This window comes from Mya arenaria, chromosome 14 (assembly GCF_026914265.1).
Source record: "Mya arenaria isolate MELC-2E11 chromosome 14, ASM2691426v1".
In the NCBI taxonomy this organism is placed as follows: domain Eukaryota; kingdom Metazoa; phylum Mollusca; class Bivalvia; order Myida; family Myidae; genus Mya; species Mya arenaria.
The window spans coordinates 36,177,809-36,198,079 of record NC_069135.1 but is presented as its reverse complement, the minus strand read 5'-3'; the positions used below and the strand labels follow the sequence as shown (position 1 = coordinate 36,198,079).

Here is a 20,271-nt window from a genome sequence, read left to right as displayed (position 1 = left end):
TACCGTAGCTCCCCAAATTAATTGTCAAATGTTTTCCCTCTCACGGGCAAGCCGCAAAAATAGGCCCCACCGATGTATTTTATTACTATAGCGTTAAAAAAATGTTTTGCATTCAATATCTGAATTAAAAGTGATGTTTTTTGTTCATATCCAGGCCCTAATTTCCCGAAACTTCTTAAGTCCCTTATAACCGGATTAAGCTAATCTCACTATTTTTGCTTACTTTTATTTGTGTAATATTTTCATTTTTTAGATATTTTAAACTTAAACTAGAATTTATGTTTATGATAATTACAACAAACAATTTTTCATTTATCTAATTTAAGCATATATTTTGGCTAAGTGAAATAAGCTACTTAAGTCTGTAAAGCTTAAGATGTTTCGAGAATTTGGGGACAGGTTTCCATCAAAATTATGATATCATAGGTGTTTTTTAATAAACTTAAGAAATGATGATCTGCTGATTTTCGCACTTAAACGTTCACATTCCAACTCACTATATTCAGCTGCTTCTCTTTCCATCCTTAGTTTACGGAAGTGGCTGACGCGGTCTCTCCTTCCATCTGCGATTGTGGGGGATATAGCGTGTTGTATAGATTGTCGCCATACGCCACTGCCACGAAGGCTCTTCCTGCATCCCGTTATTTCTTCGGGCACTTGGGCCCGACACCATACCTGTTTTCCTCGCAGTGTCTGTGAGCGCCTTACAGACTCATTCCTGGAAATAGCGAAAGTTCACAACAATTGGCCTAGGGTTTTAAAGATGCACTCAAATAAAATTTACCACATATAAAACAAATGGTTTTATATACCAAAAAAGATGAATAAATGTCAAAAACAATGGTTCTTACTAAGGATACCGAGTTTAATTTGAAAGAAATCATGGTATATCTACCTTATAATACTATAGTAGATCACAGTAAATCTTTTAGCATTCACCAATCATTTACTATTTTTGCATTTTCAACTATTAATCAATCTTTTTATTAGTATTTAATAATTTCCATAAATGCATTATTTAGTATGTAGTTAAAGGTTTGTCACTGATGTCGACCTCAAACTTATCGGATATGATTTATTTCAGTGTCATAATAAGGATAATCAGGAATTCCCAAAACAGCACATTATTTTTCATTGAGAGATGTTTAAGGTCAAGGTCTTTTCATTTTTAATTTCTCATTTTCATCCTTTACTTTCAACATTGAGACTTCAGGGGAATGGCATTGTGTGTTCATTTTTTTACTGTATCACTCTCCGCTTTCAGTTCCTGTGATTGGGTTTCGAAGCCATGGCTCAATAATTTGCAGGATTTTTCTACGTCTGTGACCTTAATGTCTATGGGGTTTTTTACATTTCCCTCTAAATGGACATTTTTGCTGTTATTAGAGTGTCTGTTCAATTATGTTGGTCTAGAAAGGAAGGACTTAAGTTCTTTTATCTCTTAAAAAAAATCAGCGTCGCGTCATTATTCAAATTGAAATTTTGGCTAAGGATTGCATCATTAGAAAACAAGCAAATTTAAAATAGTTTAAAAAATAGCATAGTCTTTTATATGCTAAGATATATTTTCAAAAAAATTCTGTCAAAAAAATTATAAAGGGCGTTTTTGTTGGAAATAAACTGGTTTCGATTTTATATCGGTTTCACGAACTGTGCTTTTGTTGTTACAGTTTTAAATAAAACCAAAACCAGTTTGATCGATTTTTTAACGAAAACCGAGACCGGTTTTTGAAACTATCGAAACCCCTACCGGAGGCGGTTTCATCGGTTTGTTCCATCCGAAAACTATTTTACTTTGAAAACAACATGGCGGAAAGTACGTTTGTTGAAACTCAATCTTTTTGATAACAATGCCTTACAATGGGCAAATAAGCTAAATGTAAAAGGTAATATTTATAATTAAAAAAAAAAATGAATATATGAACTGCCAACTTCAAATAAATACACAGAAGGAATATCAATGCACAGAAATAACAATCAGTATACGTGATATTAGGGACATTTATTGCGTATAAATGATGCATGCAGATGGGTAAATGAGGGGCGATGAGATGAAATGAGGACTGAATTATAAAGATACAGACATAGAAAGAGACATGATAGACAATCAAAAAATTCAGATGACTTTGTAACAATATAACCTGCAACATTTAGTTAGAAAGAGAACATCATATGATCGATGAATGGTTGAATTGTTCTGATCCATATTTTCTTCCGAACTATTTTTTCCCATTTTTGTAATACCCACATCATATAAATGCAAACGCAATGCATTGGAATGTAGCATACGGTTTGTATCCGGGATGCCAGCTGGAACACATGAATCATATCGTCCTTAACTTGTGGAAAACATGTTTAGGAAAGTACATAATTAACAGTCAAGGTTTTCTGCATAAATCCATTTTAAGATGTTTACTCGAGATTGGTCAATACAATCCAACTGTTGCTTTTTCCATTGCACATTACAGACATTCTATCCGCTATTCTGCATTTTATTGCAGGAATAAAACGGACAAGCTGTAGTTATAATGGGGATAGCAATGTTGTGACGTTCTTTGTTTAATCCGCGCACGTAGATGCAAGCTTATTTATACAAGGCCAGGGATTATTCGTTGAGTGTTCTGACAATGTTGATATGATTGATATGATAAGTTGTGTGAAGTTAGCTTAACATATGACATTTGACATTCAAAAGTCGTGTTGGCATATTTGAATGTCAAATGTCCAATGTCGTGCCAGGGCGACTTTTATTTGTGAATGTCCAATGTCCAATGGCGAGCCAGTGCGACTTTCATTTTTGAATATCCAATGTCCAATATCGTGAAACGATGCCTTTCATTTGTGAATGTCCAATGTCTAATGTGCCAGCATGACTTTCATTTTTGAAAGCCCAACGTCCAATGCCGTGCCAGCACGACTTTCATTTTTGAATGTCAAATGTCCAATGTCGTGCCAGTGCGACTTTAATTTTTGAATGTCCAATGTCCAATGGCGTGCCAGTATGACTTTCAATTTTGAATGTCCAATGTCTAATGTCTTGCCAGCACGACTTTCAATTTTGAATTTCCAGTGTACAATGTCGTGCCAGCATGACTTTGATTTTTGAATGTCCAATGTACAATGTCGTGCCAGCACGACTATCGTTTTTGAAAGCCCAACTTCCAATGTCAATGTTTAGCTAACTTCACACAGCTGATTAATTTATGTCTGTTTGAGCATAGTGCACAGGAAGTATGTAAAAATAACTCTGGATAGAGCTACCCTGGTTCTGAGCGTTCACCAGTGTATAGCACTGTCACGCAAAGCTCCCATTTAACGCCCCTCCCGGAAGACAATTACTATTCCGGAAATCGAACCTGCGACCCCTCGATTGACATTAAATTGTGTTGCCACAAGACCCCGTTTCCGCTTAATGTAGTAGACCTTTCAAACATCCTTCTTTAGGGCAAATTACACCAATTCGGATGTGCCTACTCATTTTGACATGTTCCTTATTCCCTTTAATTAACAAATGAAAGTGATTTAAAGCATGGTTACATCATATCAGGCCATTGAATACTTTCCATCGTTATAGACTTGAAAGCTGTTTAGTTTTTTATCAACAACAGGCTGAACATGCTGGATCTACTTGATCTACTTTTTTCATTTTAACAGCATTGTTTGTATGCTTTATTTGGTCACTTTATCGAATACACAGTGGTAACATTCAACCATTTATTTTTCTTATAAGCAATGTAACTTTCTTTCTTAGGCTGTTAAATGTTCTCCCAATATAAGGTGTTTGGCGGCGTGAAGCACTAGAAATCAGTGTCATTTCGCGAGTAAACTGGTCAAAAGTTTTAACAATATATATATGAAATTTATTAAGTAGCTATATATATATATATATATATATATATATATATATATATATATATATATATATATATACATGATATTGTTGTGTTGCATAAATAAACAATCTTAAAATTTCAAAATTTATTTCCCAACCGAATTAAATTAACGATAAAGGTTAAAAACGCCCTTTTTCTAGAAAATAAAAGAAATATTTAACACGGATATTGTTGAGTTGCATAAAAAACAATCTTAAATTTCAAAATGTCGAAAATAGAAAAAAATATTAAACACGGATAATATTGAGTTGCATAAATACAATCTTAAGATTTCAAAATGTATTAATTTTAACAACCGAAAAAAATAATGACAGGTTAAATACGCCCTATTCCCGAAAATAATAAAATAGGAATGCAAAATGTATTAATTTTAACAACCGAAAAAAATAATGACAGGTAAAAAACGCCCTATTCCCGAAAATAATAAAATAGGAATGCAAAATGTTTTAATTTTAACAGCCAAAAAAATAATGACAGGTTAAATACGCCCTATTCCCGAAAAAAATAAAATAGGAATGCAAAATGTACTAATTTTAACAACCGAAAAAAAAAATGACAGGTTAAATACGCCCTATTCCAGAAAATAAAAAAAAATAGGAATGCAAAGAAAACTGCACATGTTTAGGGCGTTTATCGATATGTGTCAAATAACAGGTAACTCATAAATGCTACTAACGAGACCAACAAAACTACTAATAACAATAAATGGCACGATTGTCCGCCTTGTCGTTAGTAGTTTTATTACGTTGGTTACGCATTCAAACGTCAACAACTGTTCCGCGGGTTTAACATGGCGTAACGTAGAACGCTCTATACTATATATGTCAATGTAAGATTACTGTTGGTCAACGTAACTAAATTACAAAAAAGGAAAGTTTAAAGGATAATTGTTCCTGGGTTATTTTAAGGATTTAAGGAATATATTTACAAAGGTATGGATTAGTTTTATCTTTTAATGCGACTCATGTATAAAATAAGGAAAAAACACACATGTTTAGATGAAATTTCTATATGCTGTGAGTTATTTTACGGCTATAAATTTAACATTCGTTTCATGATGTTTCTTAATAATTTGACATTAAAAACTAGTTCATCATAATAAATATGCGCATTTACCGAGTATAATGCTGTTAAAATTATCCGCCCTGAATGTTAACTATGATTTATCATTACTGAAAAATGTGGAATAACCGTATATACAAATGATTGACATTATGAAACAGTGAGACTTGCATTGTCCGTGTATGTGTGACTAATATGCCTGAGCAATGACATTTTGACATATTTTATGAGCATATTATATTTCTGTTTCGCCTTTTTTGTAATCAACGTTTTATAGGGTTGAGAAAACAAAAATTAGACATGCGTAGTACTATTATGAATTCATTTAAAAAATATTCTTGCTTATTTATTATTTTATTCTTATTTAAATTATGTTTATAAACAATTTGAAAGTACTCTTATTAAAGAGTTTGAGTCTTGTATTTTGCCAATCAACTACAAATATTTCCAAATGACCATCGATTATTGTTTACCTGAAGTATATTTTATAAGTACGCATTTTAAAACAACGACGTAGAAATATAATGCTTATCCATCAATTTATTCAGAATCGACAACATCAAACTCGACTCAATTTTGCATTTCGAAAATGGATGATCAGTTCCCTGTCAAATAAAATGAATGACCGTAAGCAACGAGCAAATTATGCACACCTGTATCCATAAGATATTCAAAATTTGAGAAGAAACCTTTACGACAGCAATTTATTCAACTCGATTATGGTTTTTAAAATGCACTTTTTAATTGCGAAATAAAGTGTAGCAACTCGTAAGGAGTCTTGAAACAAAAATACGAAAAGCTGGAACCCTTCAGCAAATGTTGATATTTGCCCAAATATCGTCTTTGAAGACCATATTTTTCATTAGCGTTTATAACGCGATTGAAAATTAATTACGGCTGTGGTGTTGCGTGATTGGTTGATTGAAATTATTACGTGATGTTATCAATGCATCCTTAACTGGTCAACATATCCATGATCTTTGTAAAAGGCCCGATGGCCGTGTGGATTAGCCGGCTGTTTTCTAAAAAAAAAAACTTGAAATACTTTTTCATGCTATAACTGTATTTCTTTTCTGTAATTTTGATATCATAGGGTAAAGTAATGATAAAATAAGTGGTCCAAAAGCATGAGCGAGTCACTTTAAGTAAAAATCATATATGCAGAATGGACTGATGTTTGGCAATATGCCGACTTCACTAACATGCTTGATATAACACTTAAAGCTGCACTCTCACAGATTGAACGTTTTGACAACTTTTTCTTTGTCTTGGAACAAGCCAATTTTTGCGAAAATCCATCGAAACCAGTTATATAAGACTGCTGACAAAAAAAATAGATCGCAGATTTTTATATTTAAGTTCAAAAATTCATGTTTTATGCATTTTTCTTAAACCGTTAGTAACGGTTTAAGCCATAAAACATTAATTTTCGAATGGAAATATGTAAATCTGCGCTCTGATCTTTTGTCAGCAATGTTTTATTATTGGTTTGCAGATATTTACGCAAAAATGTGCTATTATAAAAGTTGTAAAATCGGTAGATCTGTTAGAGTGCAGCTTTAACATCGAATTATACACTTACTTCAAAAGGACGCGCTCACATTATGACAATAAATCATTTTCCAGGTGATGCATCTGAAAATATTACATTATAACTATTTACTCTTTGATATCCAAAACGCAGAAAAAATACAATGATAAACAAATACTCTGGTCTTAAACAGGTCCGAACCCACGTCGGTATAGTCAATGAAAAATAATAAAACTGACAACAAAACCACCCGCCCATTAGAACTCATACACTTACATTTAAGTATTATGTTGAACCGCGTTCCTAACGCTATTCAAAATCATGGATGTTCAAAGACAATATTTCAGCATATATCAAGATTTTTCGAAGGGATCCAGTCGTCTGTATCTTAGTTTCAAAATTCATTATGCTTTGCCACCTCCATCATACAAATCAGTGCATTAAAAAAAACATGAGCGAGTCCCTTTAACGACCAATGATACATATTTTTGTTGGGATAATTAAGTTAAATTGAATACGGTGTGTTCCTGTTACAATGTTTTTGTTCTTGTTTGTTTTTTTTTGTTTTTTTTCATATATCATTCATATTCAAATCGAATTCTTTGTAAAACGCGCAGATGTTGTAAAATGGTTGTAAAATTAATTAAATTCAGATAAAGGACTCACCTTGAACAAAAATGTGATTTATGTGCTTGTAAGTTTGTGATTGAACTTGTGTTATTGTAATTAATTTGAATAAAACACGCACCAAACAAACTTTTGTTAATTTAAAGTCCATAATGTATTAGTGATGTAAACGTATTTGTTTATATGTATATCCAAATGACTTCTCTTAACCTTTTTTTCATTTTTAACCCCAAGAAATGCATTTATCGCAATTAAAAATGCAGCAAAACCGAAAGTTACTTTTAATTAATATATTTAAGCGCACTACGCCATTACTAAATTTGCATATCACGTGACTTTCTGAAAATCTAAGGATTTGCTTTTTTATCTTTTATAAGACGTTTTGAGTTGAAATAGTTTTCCCGGTTATGATTATTGCATCATTGTATAAAAAAATATGTTGGTTTTAGACCCACGCCATTAAATTCAAGAAAAAATAACCCATGCGAGTCATCACAAATCATAAATGATTTATGTAGACATGTTCAACATACGTTGATAACATCATGTGATAATGCTAATTGCGCATCAACAAAACTGTTTACGCTTAAAATGAAAAAATGTGGCCTTCAAAAATGTTATTTGAGGAAATATCAACATTTGCTGAAAGGTTCGAGCTTTTGGTATCTTAGTTTTAACCCTCCTTATAATTTGCCACACTTTATTTCGTAGCACACAAAAAGTGCATTTTACAAAAGCGTTAACCAATCTATGATGTTTCACTAAACAACATTGATAATGTTACATTCGAAACTAATAGCATCACATTTATTTAGAAACAGAAGTTTAATTTCTTAATGCGAATTTCCATTATTTCTCTAGTCATTTCTCCAATCTATTCCGGCAACCGCAAAGCGCTATGCTCTGCCCACTTATCTACCTCATTAGCATAAAGTGAGTCAGTGATCCGGTTTGGAATTTCGTTGGTATTTCCCCAAACATTTTTTCTTAGAGAAGCATCATGCGGACTCGGGAATTTATCAGACATTATATGATACAATATCATAGTCATTTTCTCACTTTCATTTTTTCTCTAATTATTTAATTTTAAGTGGCACTGAGCCTTTAAGATCAAAACAATTTAATTTACACCAGCTTTACTTACGCATTTAGGGAAGTAGAGCCTTTTTTTAATCATTTTTTTAAAATTATTATAAGCAATAGAGCTCGATTTTGAAATGAAACAAGTATTTTGTTCATAGTTCACACCATTTTTTATTCGATACCTTTGGAACACTTCCAAATTCGGCCATTTTTCATCAAAAACAACCTCAGATGTATGCCAGTACATCAGTAGAAGTATTTTGTAAAATTTTAAATATAAGTAATGATTCGTTGCAGTATTTCAACGTGTATTTTTTATATTTTTTGAATACTGGACTGATTGGTAATTCAAATATTCGATTATTCTATTGTATTGCAGATGGTCTCAAAGTATACATTAGCGCTTGCTGCAGTGGTTTTGATAGTATACATTTACCAGACTGAGGCCCAAGAATCTTCAAACACAGACGTTGCAAAAGATGAAAAAGCGGTGGATAAACCTAAACCTGGTGGCGGTAAAGCTGCGCCCCAAGGTGGAAAAGGAAAAGGAAATGCTCGAGTGAAATGGCGCAGGCGCAGAATGCGTAACAGAAAGGGCGGCCCAGGTAATGGACGTCGGAGAAGGGTCCAGCAAAACAATAAAAATAAAGCGGCTGTCAAGAAACCAGTGAATAAAACAAATGTAGTTACAACGACGAAAGCGCCAGAAACAACGAAAGCGCCAGCAACGACGCAAGCGCCGGAAACGACGAGGGCGCCAGTTACAACGAAAGCGCCAGTAACGACAAAAGCACCATTAACGACGAGAGCGCCAGTAACGCAAGAACAATTAATAACCAGAAAAGTCATCCAGAAGACGACGGCTCAGAAAACAACTGCCCCTAAAACAACTCAAGCACAAGAAAGTGAGGCAGAACTAAAACCTACATGGGAAAAACTCACAAGAAGACCGGCGAAAAAAACTATGGTTATAACAAAAGTCACAACCACTGAAGCTGCACCTAAGGCAAACGTTATAGACCCTCCGAAACTTAGAATGCAAGAATTCCTAGCGTCTGGGGTGAAGAAAACGCAGATTGTCAAGAAAGAACGAGTTCGCAAACCAAACAATCCAAAAAAGCCTGTTCAAGCAGGTCAGGATGATTTTTTCGGCACATTTTTCGCAGATGAAGACGTAACAACCACAGAACCGACCAATAATGAACCGCCCCCGGCTTTTGACCCCAACAAACCGCCCCCGAAAAAGGTCAAGCCGATTGTCAATGTGGATAATTCAACTTCTCATGACGGTTTAGGTATGCTATTCATTGTACAAATTCTACGATCTTGCAATGTTAATTCGATTTACTAGTATTCCTTCATTGATTTTAGTTCAAAAATGGGATGCATTCTTAAAAAAATCAAAGACATTAAAATACTTGATTTTGAGGTGGGTTTTTTCAACTTGACAGTTAAAATAAATAAAAAGAAAACACCTTTGTTAATACTTTAATAGCATGCAATGAGACGTACAAATCCCACGACACAGACCCAACGAAGTACATGATGTTGTCTGAGGTTTGGCTGGAGTTGCGCTGTGCACCCACCCGCTTCGGAGGTTCACTGGTCTGGCGACAGGACCTGTGCTCTTGCGGCGAGAAGTTGATCGCGCAGGATCCCAATGACTGGTGTGCCCAAATTGGCTTTGTGCCACACACTGACCAAAATAAATATATGCGGGTAAGTCCAACATGCATTTATACACGCAATTGTAGTTACAAGTCACAGAAAGGATACTTTTCACTGCATACAAACGACTTTATTATACAGTCCAAATTCGCTATGCCGAAGTCTGTTTCCTCGATGATCTGGTAATGTCGAAGTTTTGTCGAATGTGTTTGGTTTAGTTTAACATGTTTCGTATTTCGGTTACATCCAATTTTCGTTATCTCGAAGTATTTCTCGAGACCCAACGACCTCAACATAGCGAGTGTTGACTGTTTATGGGTAGACTTCTTTATTTATACAGTAAAAACTCAAATCTTAGATCCTGTTGCCTAATTCGTCCGATGTCAAAGATTTGCCTAAAGGTCCTGTTTAAAACTACCCATGTTCCTAGCCGGGACTTAACCGGAGCACACTAATAATAACCACGGTGAGAATATCTTCGAATAAAACGCTAACAACATTGTTAGCATCCGGAAAATGGAGATTCTTTTCTTTATGAAAAACATAGGTTGTTAAAAATATCAAACAAATGTTAATATCTAGTGATTAGATTGGCTCCATATCCAATCTTTAAAAAGTACATTTATTATATTTACACGTCATGAATACATACACAATACCAATAACATAATACGATAATATAGTTCGTATTCTACTCAAGAGTAACACGGCCGTATTTCACATTTCTGTCGTCAGGTCATAACAAGTACAATTTTAAAATGATGTCGTAAACAAACTAGTGCGCCAATCAAGTGACATTTGTTTTGAAATCATGTGTATCTTAAGTGATTAAATCCGGTTATGTATATAACAAATCGACACTATTTGTATACTGTTTTATTTTGTTGAGCTACGATCTACGATCCAGGTCAAGCGAGTCCGATGTTCATTTCATTATCGATCTACGACCTTCGATTCAGGACGCCGACTTCATTTATGTTTTTTTGTTGTACGATATACGAGTTATGACGTCGCAATTTCGCACAATTCATTTCAGTGCTGTTCTTCTAGTTCCGGCTTTATGTGCATTTCCGGATCAAAAAGGATTTTTTGTTGAACACCGATTACTTTCGTTGCGTTTAGTGAGAATTTTCTTAAAACAACTTAATGAAATCATTGAAATTGTGTAAACAGATTTCTATCAATTCACCAAAATCCTCATCTTAATAAATATGTAGACAATGCAACACAATACAAAATACATTAAAATCTCATTAAAATCCGGGTTTTCTTGTTACAATGTCGAGGGATTTCGTTTTAAAAAACAGCAAGAACATAACTGTATCAAAGTTAAAGCTTTTCACGAAAAGACGTATCGAATCCCGGGCTTTACAGGAAAGGGCCACAAAAGCCCGTTTTTTTGCGGCTTTTCGCACTTCAGTTAACCAAATAACCTACATTCAACCACTGTGCGTATTGGGAGGCCATATATAATAGTATGCAATTGTATATAGTTATACAACTGATTTATAGGTGGTTTAATGGTTTAAGTAAGAAAAAATAAAACAAATGACAACACTATCACAAAGGTGAGAATGAAGCAATTAAACGTTACAAGTCGTGTGTTTTATGACACAGAAATTTTGTTCTGATGACAGAAGTATAATTTATTATTCCACTTCGTCAACATTTCATTTTCGTCATACTAATTCTTTGTTTTATATTGTCTTTATTTCAGATATTTACACAAGAACTATCAATCCCAAAACATATATGTGTACAGTGTGTATTTTTTTATAAATTAGTTCTAAATGTATTCTTTAATTAACTTGTAAACAAATGTATTTGCATCGTAAAAGTCAGCAACTTTTCTAATTAACACATTCACTTGTTATTAACACCGTGGTTTAATTTTGTACTGAAACCTGATAACTTAAATTGTTTAAATGTAGTATATATTGATAAGCAAGAAATTTAAACAGGGAATCTCAAACCAAAATTCACCTTCACAATGTCGAGCGTGTCCGGACCATTAAAATAGTATCGAACATTATTGTATAGCTTATGTTGTCAAATACCATTGCATATCGTATACTTTACTTAAGCTTGTGCCGATTGATTGAGAGACTGACCCGAATTTTACGAAATATCTTTGAGTATCAAATTGCATCTAGCTCAATAAACCAATACATAGTCTATCATGATTATCTTTAAAGTCCTTTAAAAAGCTCAAAACTCTTAAAAGGAGAAAAGAACAAAATGTTTACCCAAACCCCTACCCCCACCCCCACCCAAAAAAAGATAATAATAAAAAGAATAGCGCTGGATTTGAAAGTATCCTTTTTATAGACTGGTTTTGATATTTAAAATGTATAGACTGGTTTTGATGTATAAAAATGTATGTATTGATTTTGAGGTGTATAATCATAAATTCACCTGAATACCCGGTATAATTGTATAATAGACCACTAAAAGACTTCCTTCTTTTCAGCAAACCCACGGTAGCAATGCTGTCATGGACTGTACGGCCAGCCTGGTCTGGTCCCAGGAGAAGTGCGCCTGTATATACGACCCAGCAAACGCTGAAAGGCCAATTGAAGCGAAAGGTATTAGCGTGCATTGCGTTTAAAAGATTGATCATTGAAACACTATAGTATGATACGCTGATAAAGGTGACACGCATATTTCTACTAACTACCATTTTTTGTCTACATTTGTTAGTTCCTTTTGAATATAAATACATAGTTTTGCCAACAAAGGTTATGTTATATCAAATAGTTTAAAGTGATCATTAAATGGTACTCACGCAGGAACAACGGTGTATATTCAATTAATGAAGAGATCAATTCAAAACATACTGTTGAAGCGATTGAAAAAGCAATAAAAACTTTGGAAAATAATGAAGCCAGTGGAATTGATCTAGTTTAAAATGGGAATTTCAAAACAACATTTAAGATATTTCAGAGTATATACGTTAAACCATTCAATTTAATTCTAGACTGGAATTATTGTTATATTTATAAGAATGAAAGAGATCCCAGCCGTCCTTAAAATTTGGGTTCTATTACATTTTTAAGTGTCTTGGTAAATTCTGTACTTGCTTATTGAATAATCGCCATGCTCAATTCGTCGAATCTTATAATCGTACTGATCAAAGTCAAGCCGGTTTTAGAAAAGGTTATTCAACAAAGGACAGCATGTCTATATTGAATCATTTAATGCAGTACTTGAATAATAGAAACAAGAAAGTGTGTGCATTTATAGACTTGAAACAAGCATATGACACAGTCTGTAGATCTGGGCTGTGGTCGAAACTAATTAATACAAATTAAAGGAAACTGTCTAAAACCGATTCAGAACATGTAAAACAATATAAATTTATGTGTATTAAACAATTCAGAATACTTAAACTTCTTTCAAAGTAACATTGGTGTCCGCCAAAAGGAATATCTCTCTCCGCTTCCCTTTTCACTTTTTTTTAATGATATACACTCATATTTGTCCCACATATAATAAATGGCGGTGTTGATATTCAAGATCATCCTGCTCATAATGACAATATGCACACCTTTCAAAAACTGTATCTTTGTTGTGTGCTAATGATACATTAATCATGTCAGAAACAGAAACTACTTAAGTCGTTTTCTTGGGTTAGGTTATAATCTCACTGGTTATATGCTATTATAACAAAACGCATGTAAATTACTCTATATATCTTATTTTATGTTATATATTATTTTCATGTTAAACGCATTTTTACTTTTCTTTAAATAGGACTTTGAATATGTTAGGAAATCAACTAAAGTTTAGAAATGACTTAAGATGTTTTATAAATATCACTTTTTAACTTGATCGCCAATATATGCAAAATGGCATGAACAGTATTTACTCTGGTTTACGTTAAACACTGATTTAATTTATTGCGTTACTTGTAAAAGCTTTTGTACACTTATACCGGTATAATACAATATCGTGCGTGTTTTGTTGTCTGTGTTGATTATTTGTTTGTTCAAATCAATTAAGTATATGGCTACCAGACCTGTCGCTCTAGTTTTTAAACGTGTAACTTGAAACGATAACAATATAATTAAAAGGAAGTCTTCTTTAATGTCGCATATGGGTAAAGACATCACCATGTTGACCATCTCCATTCCAGCACAGGTGAAGTGCAAACAGATCCTAGAGCTTAAGTTTGAGAATGACTTGCAGAACTCCGCGCAAGGCTACCACGTGCAACTTGTGGAGCTGAAGAGACGCGGAAAGCTGCCGAGGATAAGATACAGGAAGGTTCCGGGTAAGCGATTCTGAATTCACTTTCAAACCGTAAACTTTACGCGCTTACTCAGATAATATTTGCTTAAGGGTGTAAACAATTTCTCTTTGAATAATCGAAATAGCCGGTTTAAAAAACGTGATATCATCTTATCGTCAGATTAAACTAAGTTATTACTTAAAATTAAACATTCGAAACCTTTTAATATAACTCTTTTATTTGTATCATGTTAGATGTTTTAGCCGTTTTAGTGATGATTATATCGATGTACTCTCGTTCATTGATATACATGATCCTTTTGTTAACATATCTGCAATTTGATTTGTTTCCCAGGCTCAACGGACAAAGCTGCAATGATTGTGAGCCAGCCTTTAGAATTTCTTTCATTTCGAGGAAACGATTTTCAAAAGCAAGTGACATACGCAGCTAGTTTTAAAATTTCCCCGAGACATAAGACTAAAACAAACTTCATGGTGCTATATACCGACGAGTGTATTGGTAATCAAGGCGGGAAAAACAAGGGGAGGAAACCAAGCATTATGTTGGCCTTCCAGCCAAGCACACAAATGTTCAACCTGCAGTTCAGAACAGGATTGGTAGAGATTGATACAAATATAACAGGCGCAAAACCAGTAAGTTGATCTTCTTTTTAATGTTATCTTCTTGAAAGCTGCACTTTCACAGATCGAACGTTTTGACAACTTTTTTTTGTCTTTGAACGAGCAAATTTATGCAAAAATGCATGGAAGCCAGTCATGTAAGACTGCTGACAAAAAATGGATCGCAGATTTTTATATTTATGTTCACAAATTGATGTTGTATGCAGTATTCTGAAATCGTAAGTAACATTTTAAACAAAAAACATTAATTTTCGAACGCAAATATGAACATTTGTGATCTGATCTTTTGTCAGCAGTCTTTCATCACTGATTTGCAGATATATACGCAAAAATTTGCTCAAAAATGTAAAAACGATATATCTGGGAGAGTGCAGCTTTTAGGGATGACATTGAAATTAAAAAAAAACCTAACAAATGATCGTACACTATGAAATTTGATGTGAGCTTATTCCAAATACCTATCATTGTGATATTTTCTTCTAGGATGAGTTTGGATGGTTTAGAACAGTGGTTTATTTTGAAGACCAAACGGTGAATATGGAGTCAAATGGAGTTCTGCTTTTCTCCCAAAAAGATGTACAAGGTAAAGAACATTGCATATGACGCAAAACATATCTTACATTTTGTAGATGTCAATGCCCTGTAAGCTTTCAAATAGATTAATTGATAGTAATAATATTAAATCTTAATATACGATGTTTTCCACCATATTCCAGCTGGTCCTCTAGATTAAATTGTCATTTAAAACAATAGGAATAACAGGATGATTGTCTAAGCGCCTTATTGGCAAAGCAGATAACAAGGATCACAGATGAACCGTGTTTGGACTTTGTTGTTGAATGTACACCAGATGTTAGTTAATATACATAAATCAGAAGTGTTACATTTAATTTGTCACTGACCTTAGACAGGTTGTCAATACAATATGCTATAATAACATCTTGATTATGATAAATGAGTGTTTTAAAAAGAACTATACTGTTATTATCCTTCTACTTTTCATGCATGGATTCTATAATCTAGATGAAAACCAAGCCTGTTCACCGTCTCAATTAATCACCCAATCATTAAATGATTATGCAAATCGTGAACTCATGGGCATACGATTCACCTTTATGTATGGAAATAATGGTATGTGTGATTCCGCACATATGTTCTACTCGAAGTGTTTTGATCTGACAAAATAGGTCTTCACATGAACAATACAATTGACACTAGTAGAACGATAAAGCTATACTGTTTCGATTTCGAAATCTCTGTAGATATAAATATTTTGCTGGGATACGCCAACCGTTCTATGTTATTTGTGTTTGTTTTATGTACAAAAAACCTACTACGTTTTGGGAATTAAACAAAATAAACAAAGCAGTTTTAAAACAAGCATTACCAAATATATGAGCCACTTTCATGCTACCGAAACTTTTCAGTCATAAAACACAGACCAACCAAACAAGGTCCAAGATTCAAACAAACAGAGTATGTTGCAGTTTAAAATGTCTTGCGCGCTCCTTACCTAATAGCTTTAATATCACCTGCAAAGCACGGTAGACATTTAGGGGTATTGTTGACCAGCGTCGTCGTCGTCGTCTGCATTTTTGTGCGGTCACACTTTAATGGCTGCTCTCTTTCTTAAACACTTGATCTCAAATATTTACCAACCTTTACCACAATGTTATTTTGCAATATACCTAGACCGAGATCAGGAACCAGATCGAATGATTTTAGCATTGCTTACCCAAACATATTCACAATGTTTATTTTCGAGCCAGAATGAACGATTCACTCTTGAGTTATGGCCTTTCAAATGTCAGGCATTGCCCATTTTCATTTTGCCAGCTCTCTTACTTAGTTTTTTTATATATTAAGCTTGGTCACAATGTCTTATCTCGAGCAACATCGATCACTAGGGTGATATGGCCCTAAAATGTTTAAGATTTGCAATGTTCACATTGTCTTTTCTCTTTCTAGGGCATTTTTGTCCATTTTCAACCAAATGGTGTTGCAATTGTAATGATTAATATATCAAGACATTTCGATAAAAAAAATACATTGCTCATTGAAACTTAAACCTATTTGACCAGTTAACAAATAACCAAGAATCTAAATATATAAATTCCAGAGAGGGAAAACTAAATAAACAACAAAAATCAAGATCATAGTAAATAATGTATTTTATTATTTGAACATGATCGAGTTGCAAATAAATCAATGACAAATACACCAGCAATTAATCTAAGTAGACGAATCAATTTCCACAACGAAATGATAAAGGCAAACCGCAAACTAACAAACACAAACCTTGAATCAATTATGAAATTCTATATTTCAGATAATACAAAAAAGGAGTATCCAAATTGATACTGATTACTTATTTGGCACTAGGAATTAAACACCAAGACAAAATTCATATCAAAGCAACGTATACCATGTATTCACGCCAATCATTTGTACTTATATACCATGACCTTGACCCTGAAATGTTTTCTCAAAATGCACCTACATACATATTTTGAATATTATCACAAGGAACTATAAACAAGTTCATTCATTAAAAACAATAAACATGCATGCAGTTATAACGTAACACTCCATATATAATCCGAAAATACATGCACACATATAAAGGGTAGGGAGGGAGGGTTAAAATCGTCTAATGCAATTTCATCTCGCAAATCAACGAAAATATACCAACTTAAAAAGGCTCGCATCTTTTTCATTATTTGAACCCCCAAAACCAATCATATTAAAGTTGAAACGCATTGCCCCATACAATCATACTGCCGCAAATACAAATAGAAAGTAAAAGTGCATTACGCAATTAATACTTAAATATTTCAAAGTTAAGATAATGCTAGTGTATTATTTATTACGGAGGAACGGCCTTGAATTTCCAAAACTTTACCTTAATCATAATTTCTACTCTTCTCTCTTACTTAACTATTTCTTATTCAGTCCTTACCAACTCTGGTCACATGGCAAATAGGCATAATAACTCATAATTCACAGCCCATCACTCTCTTCACTCAAGTGAGAGAGCGCCTGACATGTCAGTACATGCATGTGACAATTACAACCTTTTGTTAGTGAACAACAATTACAACAACAACAGCAATAACAACAACGAATGATCGATTATGAACTGCAACAGCAAACCGGATTTCAATTAATAATCTTCGTTTGAGGGTATAAAATAACAAAACACGCATTAGAAATACAAATGTAATATTGTAAAATATTGTAAAATTCTGGCGTGAACTATGATAGGTAACATTTACGTTCAAAATTTTAGTCAAAGAATTTCAAGTATCACACAGATGATACAGATACTACATTTTCCAATTCATAAAAGATTCACTTAACAGCGATCTTAAAAAGATTTCAAATTGGATTAAACAAGGGCTTGTACAGTTCAATCCCCTCAAGACTTACACTATGCACTTTTTCTAATTACGTTTAATCACGGATTTCCACGACATTGACGTTACATTTACGCCTGGGAAGAGCTGCAACTTATAATGTCATAATTTGTAGCCCATTTGTTCTTTTTGTTTGATTTGATTGTATATGTAAGGTATTCTAGAAGATTCTCGTTGTAATTACAAGGTAGTCGGCGATGTCATTAACACGAATAAGAAAATCATTGGACTAAGTACAGAACCTTGAGAAACACCAACATTAGCATTGCAAACATAAGATAATGTGTGTACAACAATGACTCTTTGTAACCTATACAACAAATAATGAAAAATCAAATATTTTATGTTCAATGCCATATTCATGTATTTCAAAAATAAGACCTATATGCCAGACTACGTCAACAGTTTTGGAAATGTCACCGAAAACCATATTGAATATTGATATTGTAGTAAACAGAGATTAAAAGCAACAGATGCACTAGTATCAAGGCTAATTGCCACCGGTTGAAAGTTACGTTGCAGTAAAAACCGGGTTTGAATGCCTAACCTGATACCATTTAACGAACAGAATTGTAGTTAAGACCAGTTTGTGAACCCGTAACCACACACGTATAAATACTCCAATTGTGTTTGCAGGAAAGATCCCCCAAAATAAATGTCCTCTGTATATTGCTGGTAGAGGACAGGGGTATGACCGATCACAAGACTTCTATGGATATCTGGACAACGTGAGTTCTTATAAACATATTGTTGATGTTTTTCTTTAATAACTTGAGAAATTCTGAATATGTTCTAATGGAACTTCACAGGAAAAAAGTAAAATCCTCTGAAATCCCAGTGGACTGAACCAATAGTACGCTTACTTTAGAAAATTAAATATATATGAAAAAAAAATGTTTCCGTCTGGCAAATTTTTTTTATCCTTTCTTTTTATGTTCTATACAACTGTTCAGCGTCCTACACTGGAAGAACTATAGCACAACCTGATGTAGTTTCAATGCTGCTGATAAATTGCTCATTTTTTTAGAAAAAGATAATTTTATATAAAAAGTTTATTTAGATACCACATATCATGTGTTTGAAAAAACAATCATTAAGAAACTGCTAAACAAGGGATTAAAAGGCGAATTATGGGAACGGATAAATAGTGGTCCCTAACCAGAATGTAAGTTGTGTTTTGTGTGATCATGTGTAATTTTTGTTTTCTCTTTTTCAGGTCAACCTTGTTAAAGACTGCAAATTCCATGAAGCGAACATCAAAATCCTTTAACATTCTATAAATGTTTTAACCCACCTCAAAATTGTATATCTTTTTGTATGTGAAAACTTATTAAATTTCTAAAAGACTCCTATGTAGAGTTGTTTTCAATTTCATAGTTTTCTACTTTTAAGAATGCGACCTTTTTCTTAAAAATAGACACATACTTACATTTGAATATTTTTGTGATCCAAATAATTTGAGACTGTCATATTATTTTAAATTTCATTAACAATATAACAGCAATATTTATGGAACGTACAAGTTTGATCGATTAACGTACTTTTTGACCTATGTTTAACGTCGACAGATACGGTTGACAAATTATTTCAAAACTCAGCATTCGTGGGAAACTACTTTCGGGTTATGACCTTGCGCATATTAGTGTGTACATACCACGTGATAAAATACGTATTGTGAAAAGGTTTGTCGAAGTGTTTTAAGAAACTTAACTCGTAAACAAACTCTGGTAAAAGACCGAAGGCGGGGCTCAATCGGCGTAAACTGCGCTTCGTTTCAATTAAAATGGTAAAGAAATAGTTTTACTTTTGTTAAAGTCTTCATTCAAAGCAAATTATTGACTTCGGACGTAGCATTAATGACGCAATTTATCACGTGGTATACACACACTTGCGTATACTCTTTGAAAACAGGTTTAGTTTCTACTTCTTTCTCTTAGCTGATATAAAGCATAGGGGTCACTTTCGAATCCGTTTTCTTGGTAAATAACAGTATTGTTGTCCGTTTTAAGGGGTCATGAAAAAGTACCCTTGGGGCAGATGTAGCCGACAACTTCTTAATTAGAGGCGGACACTTTTACCACAAGACCACTCTCATCTTTACAAAAGTATTTTTGTGGAC

General features: G+C 33.5%; 1 protein-coding gene across 1 annotated transcript; it reads left to right on the top strand.

The window, feature by feature from the left end:
- Positions 1 to 4,647: 4,647 nt before the first annotated feature.
- On the top strand, positions 4,648 to 19,502 carry LOC128217780 (uncharacterized). The gene is made up of 9 exons (XM_052925155.1): positions 4,648 to 4,825; positions 8,576 to 9,491; positions 9,692 to 9,915; positions 12,335 to 12,449; positions 14,000 to 14,137; positions 14,450 to 14,748; positions 15,220 to 15,319; positions 18,789 to 18,880; positions 19,369 to 19,502. The coding sequence occupies exons 2-9, from the start codon at positions 8,576 to 8,578 to the stop codon at positions 19,420 to 19,422; spliced, it is 1,938 nt and encodes a 645-aa protein (XP_052781115.1). The 5' UTR covers positions 4,648 to 4,825; the 3' UTR covers positions 19,423 to 19,502.
- Positions 19,503 to 20,271: the final 769 nt, after the last annotated feature.

What these genes read in the sequence shown, in the direction of transcription:
- LOC128217780 (XM_052925155.1), top strand. Translation starts at nt 8,576, where the DNA reads ATGGTCTCAAAGTATACATTAGCGCTTGCTGCAGTGGTTTTGATAGTA. An exon ending in AAGATACAGGAAGGTTCCGG is followed by an intron (nt 14,138 to 14,449) that starts GTAAGCGATTCT and finishes TTTGTTTCCCAG; the next exon opens with GCTCAACGGACAAAGCTGCA. An exon ending in ATATAACAGGCGCAAAACCA is followed by an intron (nt 14,749 to 15,219) that starts GTAAGTTGATCT and finishes ATTTTCTTCTAG; the next exon opens with GATGAGTTTGGATGGTTTAG.